Genomic DNA, 19,818 nt, shown 5'->3' with positions numbered 1-19,818 from the left:
ATATTTGACCTCCAAAAACTTTTTTATCTTATTTATTTCCATCTACTTGAAAGGAAAAGAGAGAGTTGGCTAGTTCGTTTCCCCACACACTGCAGCCAGAGCTGGACTAACCAGAAGCGAACAGAGAACACAGGAACGCCTCTACACAGCAGGTGGCCAAGCACTGGAGCTGCCCCTGTGGGTGTCGCCTGTGGGTCTCAGCAGGAGGCTGGGCAGGAAGCGGATCCCGGATTGAGAGGCAGAGATACCGAAAGCAGCAGCTTAAGTCTCTGCGCCACAACACATGACTAGGATGTACACAATTTCAGCTATGTGTCTCTAAGTTACCTGAGAAAAAATTAATAGTAATTGCTTTTAAACATATTTGTGTGTTTTACTATCTAATACAAGATGTGTCATGGAGCGTCTCAAAATCCACCCTTCCCAAGAGACAATACATAAAACCGACTGGAATTAGACAAGGGAAACAATTTCAGTGACAAAATAAGAGCTGAAATACTGCAAAAATTAGATCATGTCTTTGTATTTAAAAGTAGTAAAAACTTGCATTTTTATTGAGCAAATACAATTGAATACATTGTTTTAACAATGTTACAATTTTACAACTTTACAATTGAGTTACACTGTTGAAAAGAAGATATACCTAAAGCATAAATATAACTAATAAAAATCAATGGTTACATGAATAAAATGTAGTAATAAAACAACATTAGGTCACAGATATTTCACTTAATGGTCAAAATAGAAGTGTTTTCTCTGTTTTGGCCATACAAACTGATAATCAATTAATAATTACCACAATAAAATTGCTATTTCAAATTTCATGATCTCTTGACAATGTAATTTGTGCAGTCACAGAACAGGAAGTCTAAAATATCAAGGGCAAATGTGCAGTAAATGGGGACTACAAAAGCAATATTAATCTACTGAAATTTCTATTGATGAATTGATTCTAAAGGAGTCACAGGTCTGGGTGAGTGGGATGATGGGAAGGTCATACTTGTCTAAAGCGCACAGCCTTTCACGGTTAAGCAGCCACTGTTTTTGCTCAGAAGCCCACACAAAGACATGACCGGGCTGCATTTAAAAACCACTTACCTTGAAATTATATTCCCATTTACCTGCTTTCTGATAAAGGTAAATAAAAGAGGGTTGATTAAATAAAGTCTAAACATAAGCTACTATGTGTTCAGTAAATATCAATCCAATGTATTTTACCTATTGAAAAATATTCCCTGTATTTTTCACTGTGGGAAGCATTTGACACAGACAGATAAGGAATTGAGAAAAAGTATTTTCTCAGTCAATTTGCTCAGTCCCATGAAAAACAAGACTTATTTTTAGCACCATATTTTCCTCTCATTTTTTTCTTTGTTGCAGTGTTTGTTGAGCGCAAGTGTTCTGATCTAAAATTAGATCCTCACACTGTATGTAGCTGCCTGAATGTTCAAAATGAATGTGATTGTGTGCACATATTGCAGTAAAGGCAGATTTCAAATGTACTAAAATACATTTGTGATGTTCAAATGAAATATAAGAAAACCTGATTAAAATAGTATGTATTGATTACAGATCTTTATAAAAATAAGTTTTAAACGTTTCAGTGAGATGCAATTTCATGTTCCTCCTTTTTAACTCTGTGGCAATGAACAATTCACAGAACCGAAATGCTTGTGTAGCTTATTCTAGACCAGATGGGTCTCCTGCAGTTTTGCTAATGATGCTCAGGTTGCTCCAAATGAAGCAAATTTAGGTCAACTATTAAGTGACTGAGTTAAATTTGTGTCTCATTATTTAAGAAATATGTAGATGGGAAAATGGAAAACTATATTTCAAATCATGGTGGAAACAAAATATGCATTCACTACACGAATGTAAGTCTTAATTAAAAGACACAACGTGTTATATTATAATTACACTATGGCTATATGTAAAGTTTATAGTTACATCATGGTGGAAAGGTAATGTAAAAACTGCCAGTTTATCTAAACACATACTTAATGTAAGACATCTTTTCCACAAGAAGGAAAGGAGCTATTCTATTAGAATAAAGTTTGATAGTGTGAATAATTTACAGTATTATTTCATTAATCTATATAATTAGCTTATTAGACTATTATCATAAAAATATTGAATTGTTTGTTTTTAAAATTATCTAGCAGTGCATTGTGGTGTGTTCAAGAAACAGCTGAAATTATTATCATAAACCTGTTCTTATGAACTTACGACATGTTTAATATGCTCCGATTTACTAATGTGAAAGACACAGAGGAGTTTAATATCTGTCTTATGGAAATATAAAAAAATAATTATAAAGACCTCAATTTTAATCTCTCCTCCTGTCATTATCCAATTCATCTAACAAGTAAACAAAATTAAAATTGCTAAATACACAACATTTTTTGAGGTTTCATGACGCCATTTCCTTGTTCTCTGTATATGCCAGTAATTCTGCGACTATTTCTAGTTTTCTAAAATCGAGAAGAATATGGAAGACACAGGGATGCAGTATTTGAATGTTCACGCCTTGAGATTTACAATTGCAGTGGTAACTAGATTTCTCTGAAGACTTTGATAGGACGTAAACCCTAGCTCTGCTGCTCGGAGTATCATTTTGATGCTAGCACTTTCTCTTGATGAAACCTGAAAGATTACTTTAAGGGTACATTTCAAATCTGTAATTCGCTCAACTCTACTGTATATTTACATTATGCCTTGAAACTTTACTCCCTCAGAGGTTTCTTCAAGAAGAGTAATTTTGTCGTTGCTTGTAAGACCAAGAATAAATTACTGATTAAAGTAGTGAGCAGTGCCTGTCTGTATTCTGGTTAAATACGGGCAGCATACAGCCGCAGAGCAATTACTCCTTCTCACGTCTCCACACCTCTTATCTTTTCATTCCCTCGACTTCTCAGATATTGTTGGAAGTCTTGCCATCTTCCAAAAATGTCTTCTTCAAACGTTGGAATTTTTACAACTATAATATATGTATGTAACATATACACACAAACATGCATACATATACATTAATATATGCATGTATATATACATTGTTTCCTGTCCTTCTCAAGCTTGAATGCATATTGAGTGACCTGGAGATTCTGTTAGATTCCAGTGTATGCAGACAGATGTTTTTCAGTCTGCATTACTAACATTCCCACGTAATAGTCCTAGTCTTAAATTTATGGTTTGGGTAGGAACAACAGACTCTTTTTCGGACTAAAGGGATCAAAAAATAAAGAGATATCAAAACAGTAAATCATTAAAGCCACCTCATCTCAATAACAAAAAAATCAAAACAAAAAATAATTAAAATTTGCAACATTTTCATTTAATTCTCTGACAATGTTTCTCTGTCCATGTAATTTTACTACATTTTACTTGCTATCTTTTCCGGTTTGCTAACAGGGTGTCATTGTTCAAGTTGAACATTGCAATTTAAACACATGGGGGAGTAACCTATGTTAAAATATTATCAAGATGATAAGTTCACTTTTTAAATGAAATTCTCTTAATAATTATGACATATTGTAAGAATCATGTGTGTGTTCCAAAACAGGTGGAGCATGGGACCAAATATTACAGACCCTGACATACTGCAACCTCTAAGAGTAGTGTCAACCAAAAAGTGAATTTATGAAAGTCATGAATTTTAAGTAAGGCTGCCTAATTTTTTTTCCCACTTTTCTTTCAACATTCCTCGGTACTCAAAAATGTTGCTACTGGCTGACAGAAAATGCAAACAAAACTATTTAACTACAACAGTAACTTTTTGGGGGGAATCATGAAGGAGTCCATTGGGACACTGGAGGATGAGCATATACGTCTTTGTTCATTGCTGAAAGATTAAAATTGCATTCCGAAAGAAGCACTCCGTCATCTTATATAAGACATACATCACTCTCATACCCATATAAATTTATGCTAAACTTCCTCATGTTTAGCCAAGTCGCCTCAAAACACTGGGTTCCCAGTGGAAAGCATATTACAGCAGCAGCAGCTGGGAAAGGAATTATTTAGTAATAAATACTAGCTGCAGGGTTTGCTCTGTGTAGATTGGTATGTACTGTTCCCCTTTGTTTAAGGGTCCTTTATTGCCCCAGATACAGGGAGTACAGGAGATGTCTTCTTCAGGTTTCATATAAGGAATAGTAAGTAACCAGTCATTGCTTGAGGAGAGGAAAATAATGGTTAGATCAAGATTGTGAATAAAATACTGAACAAATAAAAGAGGTTGAAGAGTACACATGGATGTGACTTAGGAACGTTCAGTGGTTAGTTCTGATTATATCCCGAAAGTTGATTTTATAGCCCCAAACCTTTGCAACATTTACACAAATTTTAGATACAGATTCAGTTACATAACAATTTGAAATTCCTTAAGAATTCTTTAAGCTTTCCTGATAGTCAACTCGAGAAACAATAAAATCGTGCATATTAAAACATTCAAGCTTTTTTTAAAGAACTTGTTAAAATATCAACTCCAAAAATTCTGCGGAATGGTTTTCTGTTACTCTTGCCAAGCGATTCAGGTTTTCAGAAAACACTGCAGCTATGAGATGCTTTCTCCTGTATCATAGTATTTATCTTGTCAGAGCTGACTTTAGTGCAATTTTAAAACAAATCATTGAGAAGTTATTCTATGTGGGAAATGGAGAACTGACCGCAGGTGTTGAAGAAACAGTCTTGTAGAGGAAGGATTTCTTTTTCGTTAGCGCCACCTGGTGGCTGATCTATTTTTTACATCCTGTCTGCTTCATTTCTCAGCACGGATTTTGTTTTCTCCCCCTCTATTCTCTCACAGGGGTGCTGTGTTAAAATAAGGTTGCTTAGTTACTTACATACAATTTACTGAATTTTGAGAATCAGTTCTTTTTTCAAATTAGAATCAGTTACACTATTCTTTATCGTTGTAAAGAAATCTTGTTGATGTTAGCCTTTTTTCTTTTAATAGAAACCAAAAATAGCGATGATTACCATGGTGTAGAATTTAAGATTTTAAAATATGGACGAAATGATGGCCTTGTCCTACGGGCAGATTTCACAATAAGCTCTCAGACAAGAAAAACTTCCTTCTTGCCTTTTTTACACTTGGTACGTTTTTGGGGGCAACAAAAATGTGTGCAAATACAAATAAGATTTTCTTCACTTATGCTGTTCATTCATGGGCCAGTTTAGCTAAAAGGTGTAAGTGCAATAGTCCATGGTATTGCTGTTATATGTGAACACCCACGTTAAACAACCCAACCCTTCCAGTGCCTGATAGTAATAGCACAGGATTTAAATGTTTTTGCAGCACATGTATGAGCTGAAGCATTACATAATCAGAAAAAAGAAAAACACGCTACCTCAGCGTCATATTCCCATAATTGATTTCCTCTCATGTGATGGCACTTCAGCATAATTACAGGTCCGTTCAGTCTAGAAACATCCAAGCACAAGTCATCGGTCCGGATTTCTTTGTCAGCAGTATAAGAAAATACCTGAAAATATAAAATTCAGCTAATGAAGTAATTTTTTGAATTTAAAAGTGACAGTATTACAGAATAATCTGTGGAAGCACTCACTTTAATTCCCTTTCACATGATTGCTGTTGTGTGGTTTTGAGAAGACTGTCTCATTTGTGTTGTTTTCCTCAACCATAATCCAGGCACCCTGACCTGAAGTTGTCAAGAATTTGATGTAGCCTTTGTTTAACGAATTCAGTTGTTACATGATTAGTGTTCATTGGCGCCAAATCTCTTGCATAACCTTGTCTTTTAAAGCTCACAAAATGTTAAATATCAAAGTTTGTAAATTGCATGCAGCTCAAAAATGAATGTTTTCTTTTTCCCACAATCATGTGACCAACTCCCCCATTATAGATACAATGATTTTTTTTTATAAAGAAGCATACATTGTTCCTTTGATGACATAAATATCTCATGTGAATTTTATTAATTGCCATCAAGGGGCATCTGAAGGTTGTAGAACTATCTTTTCCAGAAATCTCAGTAAAAATAAGCACTTCGGATACTCTCTAAGATATGTTTAGGTGTATGAAGAACTCATGTTAACAAATTCAAATTGAAACTGTAATAATTCATGTTATTTTGTTCCTGGATTGAATATTTGTATAATACATTATTAAAGTTTCATAAAGGTCATTAAGTACATAATTATAAGTTTTCTTTTTTCAGTTGCAGTAAGCATTATTCAATATTTTGTGGCTATTTCTCTTTTCCTTACAATGAAAAGATTGAAACTCAAGGCTACTGTGAAAGAATAAGGAGTGGTAAAAGGAAGCAGTAAAATCATCGGCGACACAAAGTATTCTCTTCAGCCAACCTCTTATAAAGAGATTCTTCACAGGTTAGGCTTCCTACATGATCGTGTGAAAAGCTGAATAGTAGGTGAGGCTTACTTCATCAACAGGTGGCGCACTTTAGACTTCATGCAAAGAATTCAGAAAAACACTTCTTATATTCATCATGTCATGGAGACACACAGACACAGAGAGAGGGAGAGAAACAGAGGGAGGGAGGGAGACACAGAGAGAGAGAGAATTTGAGGGAGGTCCTATCTGCTGGCTCACTCACTACATGTCCACAACAGAGAACAGCTCAGAGCAAAGCCCAGAGCTGAAAACAGGAGCATCTTCTACCTGGGTTGCAGGTCCCTAACCACGGAACCCTCGCTGGCCACCCCCAGAGTCGGCTACTGCAGCTCAAGTAAGGAGCTGCAGACGACGCAAACCCGTCATTAAGTGAAGGGCATATTAACTGCCAGGCCAAGCACTCACCCCTCATGGTCATACGTTTAATGGAAAATCTTGAGTTGCCAAAATGAACGAATCCAAAAAACATCAAAAGAACAAAGAAAAATATTTATATCCCCCTCAACTTAAATAGCCTGTCTTGGAAAAAAGAAAAAAACGGAACTTCAAACTTAGTTCAATAACTGAATCTGTTATTGAATCTTATATCAAGGGAGAAAATTTCCAGAGAAATATCTAATTTGACCATTACACAATTATTTCAATACCAAGGACAAGCTTTCACGTTGAAATTGCTTCCTTTCCGTTTAAAGTAAATGTCAGTACCAGAGGAGATGCCGGAACACCGACATTCAGCATTAATTCTCCACAGGAGGAGTGATAACGGCCACAGCAATCATTCTGTGCCAGTGTCTTGTGGTAATTTAGAAACTATACCTTTTGAAAATTCTGGAGTTCTATTCCATTATTTGTTTGTCAATTTCCAAATACTTACCGTTCTTTTGTCAGCTGGTATTTCCCTTAATCTGTTTACCATTAATAAAGATACATTTTTGTGTATCTTATCTGAATCTATGTGTCTGCAATTAGTCATGTTTAATATTTGAAAAATCAGCTTAACTGATATTATGTTCAAAAGTAGATTTTCTTGGAAAAATAGAATATAAGGCTTCATGTCTTTGTGGTGTTAATGGAAAGTCAGGATTAATTTGTGTACATGTGGAATGTACATACTGGACTATTTTCAGAATGTAAAAAATTGTGGTAATAATAAAAACTCAGTGTGAGCCAAGTTATACAAATTATTTTTACTTTATTTAGAAATAATTAGACTTGATTTAGTTTTTTATCCTTTATCAACTGTGTACTGATCGTTGTCACGTTTGTGTGTGTCAATGTGTGTTTTTTTTAAGATTCATTTATTTTTACTGCAAAATTAGATATATAGAAAAGAGGAGAGACAGAGAGGAACATCTTCTATCCGCTCATTCACTCCCCAAGCAGCCACAACGGCCGGAGCTAAACCAATCTGAAGCCAGGAGCCTGGAGCTTCATCTGGGTCTTCCACACAGGTGCAGGGTTGCAAGGCTTCAGGCCATCCTCAATTGATTTCCCAGACCACAAGCAGAGAGCTGGATGGAAGGGGGGTAGCTGGGTTTAGAACTGGCACCCAGACAGGAGCTGGGTGCGTGCAAAGCAAGGACTTTAGCCACTAGGCTACTGCACCGGACCTCTGTGTTTTTCATATCTGCTAGGGCAGGACGATCATGGAACCCACTTTGGGTGAACTGAAGTGTATGCCAACCCCCTGGCAGAAGGCCTAGTTGTGTTGTCCACCAACAGGCTGTCTCTGTCTTGAGTTCTCTCACGGGACTCTAGAGTCCTAGTCACATTTGTAGAAAGAAGGAAAATCTTACAGTTTGCAGGATAAACTGACACCACCCATGTTGGGTTCAATTGTGTCCTCCAAAAATGATACGCTGAACTCCTAATCCCCAGTACCTCCTAATCCCCAGTACCTCCTAATCCCCAGTACCTCAGAATGTGAGTGTTTTGGAAAAAAAGGCCATTGCTTTACGTGATTCGTTGGTTTGTTGAGCCCATAGGGCGGAGTGTGAACCCTCTCCCAGAATAACTGCTGTCCTTTTTAAAAGAGGAGAGAGATACATAGAGAGAAAAGGGGACCATTTGACTGTTGATGGAGAAGTGAGTGACATCTCCAAACCATGGAATACTAGCAAGAGCCAAGAAAGATGCCATCCTGGATTTCTGATACCTCGATTTCCTGAGCTGCTTGACGACCAGTTTATGCTACTTTTAAGTGCCCAGTTTATGGTAGTGAGGATAGTATCAAAACACTAATACACCTCCTAACCCCTGGCAGCGGCTAGAGATTTTATAACTCATTGATTCATCTTTCCAAATATTCATTGCAATTTATTAATTTATTCATTCATATTGGAATGGTAGATCTGATTAACGGAGAGAAGGAGAGATGGAAAATTCTTCCATCTGCTCATTTACTCCCCAAAATGGTCGCAGCCAGAGCTGAGCCGATTTGGAGTCAGGAGCCAGGAGCCACTTTCGGGTCTCCCATGAGGATGTAGGGTCCCAAGACTGTGTTATCCCAGGCCATAATCAGGGAGGAGCAGGATGGGAAGCACAGCAGACAGGACATGAGTTTACACCTACATGGGAGACTGGCACTTGCGAGGTTAGGATTTTGTGACTGAGTCATTGTGCTGGGCCAGACATTGCAAATTTTTACTAGTGGAGTGTAATCTAGATTTTATAGTGGTTACATTCTGCTGTCTGGAATGAATATTGTAAGAGCAATTTATAATTTCTAAAATGATCAAATCAGCCATATTATGCTCTTTTTTCTTTTATATATATAAAATTTAATTTTAATCCTTTTAATCTCAATAAATTTAAGCAAGAAATTCAGAAAATGTTAGAAATTCAGAAAAGGGGTAAGCTTTTGCTTTTCATTATTTCACATATAATGTAGCTTATTCATGATATTTCTTTTTAGAAAGTACAAATTAGTCTGAAAGCATTTATGAGTCTCAAATATATAAGATAAAATGAAAATCAATAATATCCAAGGTCTGTTCTAAGGACAATCAAAATTTATCAACATTTTATCATGCTTTAATTCCTCCAGTGAATGTTCACACATTTTCATAATGACATTGTTTACAACGTTACTTTAAAATAATTTTTACATTACTTATTTACAAATTACTATTTTTTCTCAAAACCTAAGCAGCTGTTAGCAAAACTTTAGTCCAGTAATTTGAGTTGCAAAGCTGGGACATTGGGCCTGGCGTCTTTCCGCACCGAGCTCAGCTCTCTATTGCCCTCTGCTGGCTCTGTCTTGCCATAGGATTTCTTCATTATTTGGATGCAATTTCCCATATATGTGTACACACACACACACACACACGTTTTATGTGCACATATATGGTTTGTTTTCATTCAGCCACTGTTAGTACATATAATATCTACACACTCACAGTGTATTTGAATATTAAAAATCTCCACATATTTGCTGATTATTCAGAGGCCGAGAAGGGTTGCAGGGATGAAAGGAGTCTGGATTAAAAATGAGCGGAACCTTCTCCAGCGGCAGCGCTGAATCTGGGTGTAGGTCATTAACTGAGATGGAAACACGAATAGGAGTTTCTTACGGGTGGGGGCATAAGGGAATTTCTTCCACTGCTACCTAATACTTTTGGTTTTGTAAATTCCAAGCCACTCTGAAATAAGATATTCAAAAGAAGTAGATGAAAACGCATCGTACATAGAAAATTTCAAGATGTGTATCTAATAGCTTTTTGATATATAATGATATTCTCTGCAATATATTTTTAATCTACAGGATATTTCTGTTAAATTTCTGGGACAAAATTTACTATAAAGTTTGAAGGGTATCAGTACATCATATTATGGCAGCCTCGTATTTTAGATGAGGCAACTGAGGCCCAGTATCCCAGGTTGCTTAATGCCAGAGGCCGGGCTTTGGTCACTTCACCTCTCTGTGACTATAATACCCTTTAAATACGCATCTGCTTAGTCCTTCTGGACTTGTGCAAACATTGAGATAGCTCTTCAGATGTTTGCAGTCCAATCTGAGACACCAAGACGGAACACATCAGCAGCAGTTTCATCCACCATTCCGCAAAGCTTTCCAACAATATTTGTATTTACATAGATGGTAATTTATTCAGTAGCAAGTTACCTTGAGCATTTGACTATTTTTTTAAAGACTTTCTCTCTCTGCACGCGTCATCCTATCCTAAAATCAGCATAAAACAGCATAGACAGAATTAAATCCTTTGTCTGCCAGAGACATTTGTTTCCTGACAGGACTTTTTCTATATCCTATCTGATTTTAGACTCCACAGGCTTCTAGATCAGTAGTTCGCTTGGAGGAGGATAAAGAATAGTAATATGTTCTAGCTGGGTGCTCTTACGTCACACACCTAGACAGCATACATAATCTTAACAACTTCTATTATTAAAAACAGGAGGTAGGTGAATCTAGAACATGTTCTAGATTCTCATTCGGGTCTCAGTTTGTGATCTTCAGCTCTGTCCCGTTTCCCCTTGCTTTTACTTCGCACAGCAACATGCTGCTTTGTAAGTCGTCTTCCACCTCGGAGATGACCTGCGCTGATCACAACTTCAGAAACACCTTCCCAGTCTACTCTGCCAAGGAAAAGACCCCCTTTTTAAGGTCACTATACGTTCTTCCCTTTATTCACTTAGCACGCTGTAACTACTTTGGCCCAGATAATTTACCCATCTCCTACTACTGGGAAGTGTCATCTCTGCTGATGTTTAGCAGAGGGCAACACCAAAGCAATGAGCTTTGGAAAATGATACAGACCTACATTTAGGATCAACTAATCATTTGAATCAGAGTTACTATGAAGCTTCGACAAAGCCCTGGTTTCTTTATTTGAGACAGAAAACACAGATGCCATTTTAGCAAGCCACTTTAAATGGTAAAACAAGGTAGTTCTTGTAAACTCTAAACACACGTCTTGCTTCTTGTATTATCTGAAAGTTAGTGATGGTGCGACAATGATGCACACAATCTACATTTGATTACTTAATATTACATCTTTCCTCTAATAGAGTTGCTAAGGATATAGTTTGAATCCTATGGAAACTATTCTAGCAAGGGGGAAGAGTGTCCAGTGATTTCTTCTTGAATTGAAATAAAAGCAATTTGTCTTGGAAATTTCCTAGTTCATTTTTTTTTGAAAACAGAGCAAGAATGTAATGAACAGTCTCTCATAATACAGTAACACAATGTGTCTGTTAATTCTATTTTCTTGCTCCTTCATTGTTAAATCCTTTGGCTTTAAACATTAATGATGCCAAGTTTAATGTGTTTTTAGTTAGTTTGCATTGAAGGCTTTTAATGAAAGTTTAAATTTATGAAAGCTCATAAAGAATATCTGTTATACTAGATACTACTTTAGCAGTGCTGAAGGAAGCAAATCACCAATTCCTTCCAAGCACATCCTACTAGATACGCCTGGATGCAGGCGTCCGGCGTGGTGGCGGTGGGACAATCTGCAGATGTTCCCTGAAGTAATTATTTTCCATCAGCTCCCTGAGAGACTGTGGTTGTGATAAGAAAATCACTCCCAAATATATTAGGCAAAATGTTTTATAAAATCTCAAAATAGTCAACTTATTTGATTTTCCTTCTGGTGTTGATGATAAAAACTGCCATGTTTTTGGAGTGTCATGTGGCAGGACAATAAAGATAACCTCTAGATGCTAAAGCCATCTCTGGCAGAGATCCATCCATTCAATTCCACAGCTGAGCTGACTTCTGCCAACAACCAGCACACACCGAGGAGGTGCCTATGCTTCGGGGAGATCACAGTCCTGGCTGATACCTGCTTCACAGCTACCTTGAAGAATCAAGACACAGGAACCCAGCTCCACGATGCGGGAATTTCTGACCAACAGAACTGTGGGTGATAATGTGTTATAATGAGCCATCACATATTAGTAGTAATTTGTTGTGCAACAAGAGAAAATGAATATAGCAACTTTGAGGAAAAGAGGACAAATCACAAAACCCATAATAGTTTTACATCATGGAACATCCCCCTCCTTTATCCCTCCTTTCTGTCACTGTTTGAATGACCCAGTCATACATTCTTCTGTTCATTCTACAGACACTTGTGAATGTACTGAGTGTCAGACTGTAACCAAACTACACATTTTCCTCATGAAATGTCAACCTCTATTCACAAGCAACTAGTCAAGTACCAATATTTCTTCAATTTTCTCCCACTATTCTAATCTGCTCTGAACTCAGGTTTCCAGGTTGTCGGTGTAAAAAATTTGCGTTCCACTTATCTCTCTCCTGTGTACATTTTTGTTTGTAGTTTCCCAATTATACATTCCTAAAGTCTGTATTCTGTCAAGAAACAGCCTTCACAAATGCACACTTTAAAGTAATTAAACTGAAATTCTGAAGGAGATGTTCCTCATTCAGGAATCACATACATGCAAAACATTTGTTGGTGTCATTGTTTAAGGAGACATCTGGGTTTTGAAGTTTTCACATACCTATGCTGTGAACATAAATTAGAATAATCACAATAATAGCTTTCACATGACACCTATATAAATAAACATTATATTTGTTTTACTGTTTATTTTACTTATTGCAAATTTATGCCACCTTTTCTGTATTTAATTCCTGAATGTTTCGTGATATTTCATATATTTTAAAAGATGTTCATTTACAAAATATTATTGGATGATTTCTAAAATTGCCATGTATTGGAACATGAGATAAATATTAAATAATAAAAAGCCCCAGAAGAAAAATTATATTGTCCTAGACTACATAAAGATAAAATTACTCTGTGTCAGTTAAAACTATAGCATGTAATAATCAATTATTCTAGATAGACAGAGAACAACGAGGAAAACTTAGAACCAGACAGGAAATGGTCAGTGTGGATTCATATATACCTTGCTAGGTAGGACACAAAGATTAGTTACTCCTCACTAGGATATTGAAGATTTCTCTGCACACTCCTCCAAAAACTGTTCTGTACCTCAACTGTTGACATATGTCTTGTTAGAGTTATATGCCAGTTTAGACTGTCCTAAAATCTGCCACGTTCAGCAAAAATATGCTTCAACACTATAAACTGCTAAATACTAAAATGAAAATAGACATGAGACAGCTGAATAGTACCCTATCGCCATCTTAAGGTGTAAAGCAGCTGGTTCTGTGTATAAACAAAAATTGAAATGTCAATGAAATAGTCACAGGATGTGGTTAAGAATTTGCATTTTTTTTAACATATTGGTTACTCAATACCATGTCAATTAATTCCATAATGTTGTAAATTGTTGTTGATGTTGTGTTGGGGCTTTCAATTGATTGGGATGATATTCTGCCAGCTCTGCCTTCAGACCAGAGATGGTCTCCCCAAGAAACCATTGAATTTATCTGGACAATATAAGATGTTGGACAAGGGGGTCTCAGGACGGGGCATCTCATGCCTGGATTCCACACGCCAGCCACCACGTGCACAGGATGAGCTGTCCCCGGGCCTGCCTGGGCTCTGAGGGGCTGCTCCCTTCGGGGTTAGTACACCTAGGGGGAAGTCTCCATGACTGGGCAGGTTGGGGCTCACCCACCACCCTCATTGGGCAGTGAATGGGACTGGGGAGGGGCATGACCTTGGGCCTGGGGCTTTAAACTTCCAGCAGCATCTCAGGACAGGCCGTCTCATGGAAATTCTAGCCCCACTGGTTAGCTCAAGAGTTGGGTGGTAATGGACTAAGCTAGGTATGACCAAGGAACCTGCCATCAATCACAGGTAAAGGAACTGACAACAGTCTGGACTGGTCAAAGCAGCAGCACCCAAATGTGCATCCTGAATAGGGTGTGGGGTGGGCTGGGCTGCAATGTTCACCACCTCATATAAGGCCAAATGGAAGGCCAGACTTCACCGGAACCTGGCCTAAAACCCAATGGCATGTATGAGAACTGGGTCTGGGAGTGGATTAAGTGGAGGAACTTGGGAAACTCCCCTGGCGAGTCATAGCTCCTGCTGGTGAACATGTGATCCAGACCTGGAGGTCAGACAAACTGGGCATAGTAGCTCCAACAGCTGGGTAATGTGTCAATTGGTAATGGAACAGGATGGACTGGGCAGGACTGAGCAAACCTTAGTCCACAAGTGAAACTAGAGACCAGGATGGAGCACAGGTCATGCCGAGCTAGGCTCTTGCACCTACTGGTCTGTGTGACACAGGAATCTAAGCCACAGTGTCTAAGGCAGAGGTCGACACAGGTGAGGGGCTGAGCCAAGCTGAGTCAGAGCAACCACTGGCATGTGCGTGATCTACGGATGGAAACAGGCCCGGTTGGGGAGCTAAGGGGACAACCCTAGCTGGGTTGAGGTTCCCACTAAGGGGCGCATGAACTGGAATGGGGCTGCGTTCTGGTCAGGATATAGGTGTAGTCTGCCGTGGCACAAGTGTGGACTGGGACAACACGCACCAGGCCGGGCCAGACTCCAACACCCTCTGGTGTCCTGGAGGACCAGGGTAGAGGTGGGATGGACTAGGCTGGGTCTCAACCCCTACTGAGCCATATGTGAGCTATATGTGGGTATGGACGAGCCATGGCTGGGTTAAAACATCCAACAGCAAGGACCAGTTTGGGTTGAAGGCCAGTCAGGAAAAGCCACTGTTCCTGCTAGGACAGGAGGTGAACTGAGTAGGGCTGGCTCATTGACCCACTGGTATGTGCAAGTTCTAGCATTGGGAGAGGTTCTGATGGAGGAGCCTGGGCAATTCCTCTGGCAGGACACAGACCCGGCAGTTAGGTGCAAGAAACACGATGGGAAACAGCCCAGAACAGGCCATGGAAAGTTTCCCACTGGCATACATTTGGCATGGGTCGGGGGCAGACCAAGCTGAATCAGTTCCCGTCATCCACTGGCAAATCCGAGCACCAGAACAGTGTGGGTCGAGCCAGGTTCGGTCACAACAAAAACCAGTGCACAATATGGAATGCCAAGGTGAGGTTGCCTGTGCCAGATGTGACCGCAGCACTTAACCAGCACACATGAGAACCAGGAATGGAGAGAGCGGAGCCAGCAGGGAGAATAAGGGCGGTGGTTCCCTTGCTGGATAGCTACTCCCACTGGAGAACGTGAGCTGGAATGGGGGTAGACCAGACTAAGCAGGGCTACAACACCTGTGCGCCTCATGTGGACTAGATCAGGGAAAAGCCAGGCTGGGCTGATTATTCCTAGTGGTGCAAACAAAACTAGAGTGGGTGAGGGTTGTTTGGGCTTAGCCACAACATCACCTGGCAGAAGCTGGCACTGGCGTCCAATTCTGTCAAGTCAAACCACAGAACTACCTGGAGAGTGCATAATCTGGGAGTGGGAGAGGCCTGGGAGGGAAATAGTGGGCTCTCCCCTCTTGGGTTACCACTCCCACGGGAGGGCATGAAAACTAGGACAGGGGCTGGGGTGACTAGACAGACACCCAACAGTATTTGTGGGCTGCAAAGTGGAGCTGGTTAGATGGAACTAAGCTTTAATATCCATTGACATGCACGAGAGCCGAATGGGGTGTGGGACAGACTGGACTAGTCTGCTATACATACTGGCAAACCAGGGTGGGGGTTATTGTGGGTTGCTCCAACTAGGCTGCAGCTCCCACTGGTTTATGAGAGTGTCAAGTATGTGCTGGGCAGAACCAGGCTGGACTGCAACACCCATTGGTTCCAGTGGAAGTCGGGGCTGGAAACAGAACCAACCCAGCGATTACAACCACCAGCTGATCAGAGCAATGGATTGTGCTGGGCCCTGTACTTGCTAGAACATACAAGAATCTGCTCTGAGAACACCTCAGACAAAGTTTCTTTGGAGATCTCCCCAATCAAAATGCTGGACTCAGAACCCTAACCAAGAAAAGACAGAAGACTGAACAAGTCAATCAACTGTCTCAGCTATATGTTGGCAGCGAAATACTGGGCAAACAGAGACTCTATGATGGACTATGTCAATTAGTGGATTCTTCAAAGACCTCATCGTGCTTGGAGTGGCAAGATTGGCAGCGATTCATAATTAGTGACCCATCAAAACCACTTGAGCAAGAACCTCGGAGCATGCCCTACATCCAGGACCTGGGGAGGGTGGGAAACTGGGTGAGCCTTCTCCCTTAATATCCCAGTTTAAACATGAAGGAAACAATATTGAAATAATAGTCTTTAAAAAAAGATGTTGTACTCTATGCTTGGTGTATGTATGCAAAGAAAAAATTTTGACTCTATTTTAACTGTAATACTGCAACAAGGTGGAGGAATGCACCATGGGGGGGGGGGGAGGGCATCGGGAGGGGTTGGGGGAATCCCAGAATAGATGAAACTGTGTCACACAATGCAACGTAATTAATAAAAAAATAATAAAAATAAAAGCCAAATAAATACACAATAGTGTCAAGCCAAAGCAGAAAAAAATAGTCAATTATTCTTTAGATTAATTATATTGAGCTTTACAAATTAACTTCACAGTTAAGACCAGAATACTTTCATTAGTCACAAATATTGCTAAATTTGTCTAGGTAGTCCAAAACACAAAATTTGTTAATGGCAGCTAATATTATTGCAAACTAAGATGAAGTTTATATAGTTCAGGTTGTTCTAAGGGCAGGATTTGAGACAAGGATTCAAATACAAGTGGCATATTAAGGAAAAGATCTGAAGGAAGACTAATGCTAGAATAGAGCAATGGACAGGCTCATGGAAGGCGTCCAAGAAAATCAGTTACTTTGTGGATATCCAGCATGATTATGAGGAGGGTTTGGGCAACTAATGTGGGGCAAAAACCCTCAGAATCAGTCATCTTAAGGAATACTATCTGGAGTATTAATGTATTAGCTTTGTCTTGAGGTGCACTACCGAAAAGAAGAATTTATTAATCTTTGGGTGCCACGAGATAGTCAAAGCAGACTGTGGGAGTCAGAACAACACAGTAAATGGACTATGGCGTTGGACTTAAAGTTGAGCTGAAAGCAAGTTGAAGGAGAAAAAATGTTGGAACATCTGCTGCATGTTAGGCAATATAATTATAATTTAAACTACATTATATAAGGGAAATACAAAATGTTCATGGAACATGAATTAAAAATAGGAATATACAATTAACTATTTTGAATTTGCTATCAAATGTGATATAACGCACATCCTATACTATACTTAAATAATTTTCTAAGGCAAATCTTATTAATGCTTTTTTAGAAATTAGGAGTACAAGGCTTACAAAATTGAATAAATTCCTGAATGGCACTCACTTTGCAATTGGGACAATCAGTCTTTGAACTATGTTCTCCCAGTTTCCAAATCCATGTTCTCTCCACACTCTTAGCATTGTGCTTAGTTTTGATAACATTTTTTGAATTCCTGTATTTACCAGGACATGGTAATTTCCCCCTGTTGTTCCCAGATATACACATACTGATTATTTCAAGATCTCCTCTAGGACAAAAAACACATTTAGTGATAATACATCCAAGCAAAGGTTCAGCGTTTTCTCTGTATGAAGACCTGACAGTTTCTGGAGCCCCAGTCTGGGATTTAACAGAATGTCCTTTTGTTTGGGTTCACCAGTCCAGCCACTGGTCTACTGTTTACAAGCAAATGAAAAAGGACAACCCACACACAAAGGGAGGAAGAAAAGATTTTGGAGCATAGATTGCTTAATAAATATTCAAAATTCTTCTGTCTAGGAGATCCCAGAAATATAATTTAATCTATGCCTAAAAACCAGTCTAAAATGTTAGATTTGTATGTGGCACTACATTAAGATTTCCCTTTTAAATATTATATACCCAACACATGGCTCACTTAGTTAGTTCAGTTAGTAAAGAAGAAAATTCAATTCTCTTTGTTAGATAACCTGGAATATATCACTTTGGCTAACTAGAGATGGCACCTGAGGTCAGTGATAGGTAGTCCAAAGACTGACCATTGGCTGTGAGAGCTACCAAGACCACTTCTATCCTTCCATGATGTCACAGTGATGTTAAAATGCATCTCCCACATTTTCTGGTTAGAGAAAGTACAATACTTTAGCACATGAGAGCCCTTCTACACTTCTTTTACTTCTCTAAAAGAAAATGGACATTCCAAATCTTTTTAGAAAGATACAATTACAGAGAGGGAATAGAAATACGGCTATTTCATTAGAAGATTAAGACTTTCTATTAGAAATTGGAATGGACACTAGGCTGTTTCCATGGTAACCCACAGAAATCTTTCGCTTTTCATAGAAAGGTATCATTTCTGTGCATACCACACGTAGCTTATTGCTCTGTGTTGGATTATATCCTTTGATAACAAAATAAAAGAAATGAATTGAAAAAAATTCTATAGCCCATTTTTGCTTGCTGTGAAATTATACTTGGGTACTGAATAACAAGACCAGACATTTGGCTACATTCACTGTGCCAGTCTCAATAATAAAAGGCCAACTCCAAGTATTTCCATGAGGTTTATTACAAATAAGTTAAAGCTATCCTTTGACAACTTCAGTAGAATGAAAGCCCTTTGTTCCTTTGTCCCCTCAAGTAAAAATTCCCTTGCCTGCCACTTACATTTCTTCATAGTCTTAGTTGCTATCCTTATAAAACTTAATTTTCCATTGTCCAAACCCAGGTATTCACCTACATTTGTATCAGCATCCTTAAGACATGCAACCTGTTCTCAGAGCTCACCGACGGTTTTTTGAAACCTTTTAGACTCATTCCTGTTCTAGAGAGATCTCCACAGAACGTCTCCTGTGGAGCATTATAGCACTGATGTTTCTATGGAAGTCTTCTGTGTTTCCAATGATACAGAGCATAAAAACTGTGTGTCTAGTTACTTATTTACAAAGCAAATTTAAATGGAATGATACTTACATAAATATAATGTTGTTACATTATACACATTATATCCTATGTACTATAAATACGTTAAAGACAAACAAACAGAAAAATCAAATAGGGTAATACTAAACACTTGGACGAGGAAAATCCACATAATATCCCTGGGTGGACTATGTGTCTTGTAACAAAAGGAAGAGATAAAGCTAAAAAGATACACAATTTATCTGTAAGAAAGGATTAACTAACTTCCAAATGATTTTCTAATACCTCATCAAATAAAAGATTCTGATATAGGTACTACTAATAGGAAGTCCTCTGTCACAAAAATTTGCATCTTCATCAACAATTTCTTTATACAAAAATCAAGACTATTTTATTTTAAACATTTTGTGCCATTGTTGATTCAGTGTGCATTGTGCTATTAATTAACAGTCTTTTAAAAATATTTTAAAATGTTTTAATTGCTGGTTTTTGGTGGCTGACAGGTTGTTCAAAATATTCACATTGCTTTGAAACATCCCTCCCCCCAAAAAAACTGGCTGATTAAACTTACTAAATTCAAATCTCTTATTAATGAACCAAAGATGTATAAATCATTTGGCTTGCTGCTCTTGCTTATC

General features: G+C 38.4%; 1 protein-coding gene across 1 annotated transcript in view; it reads right to left on the bottom strand.

The window, feature by feature from the left end:
* The window catches only part of GALNT13 (polypeptide N-acetylgalactosaminyltransferase 13), a 427,420-nt gene that overhangs the window by 6,778 nt on the left and 400,824 nt on the right, over nucleotides 1-19,818 (bottom strand). Inside the window, exon 11 of the mRNA XM_004577161.4 lies at nucleotides 5,349-5,483. Coding sequence (XP_004577218.1) covers nucleotides 5,349-5,483 — 135 coding nt within the window. The remainder of the gene's footprint in view (nucleotides 1-5,348; nucleotides 5,484-19,818) is intronic.

The sequence above is a fragment of the Ochotona princeps genome, chromosome 5 (assembly GCF_030435755.1).
Source record: "Ochotona princeps isolate mOchPri1 chromosome 5, mOchPri1.hap1, whole genome shotgun sequence".
NCBI lineage: Eukaryota > Metazoa > Chordata > Mammalia > Lagomorpha > Ochotonidae > Ochotona > Ochotona princeps.
Note: the sequence above shows the minus strand (reverse complement) of the source record. Positions and strands in the feature narration are given on the sequence as shown.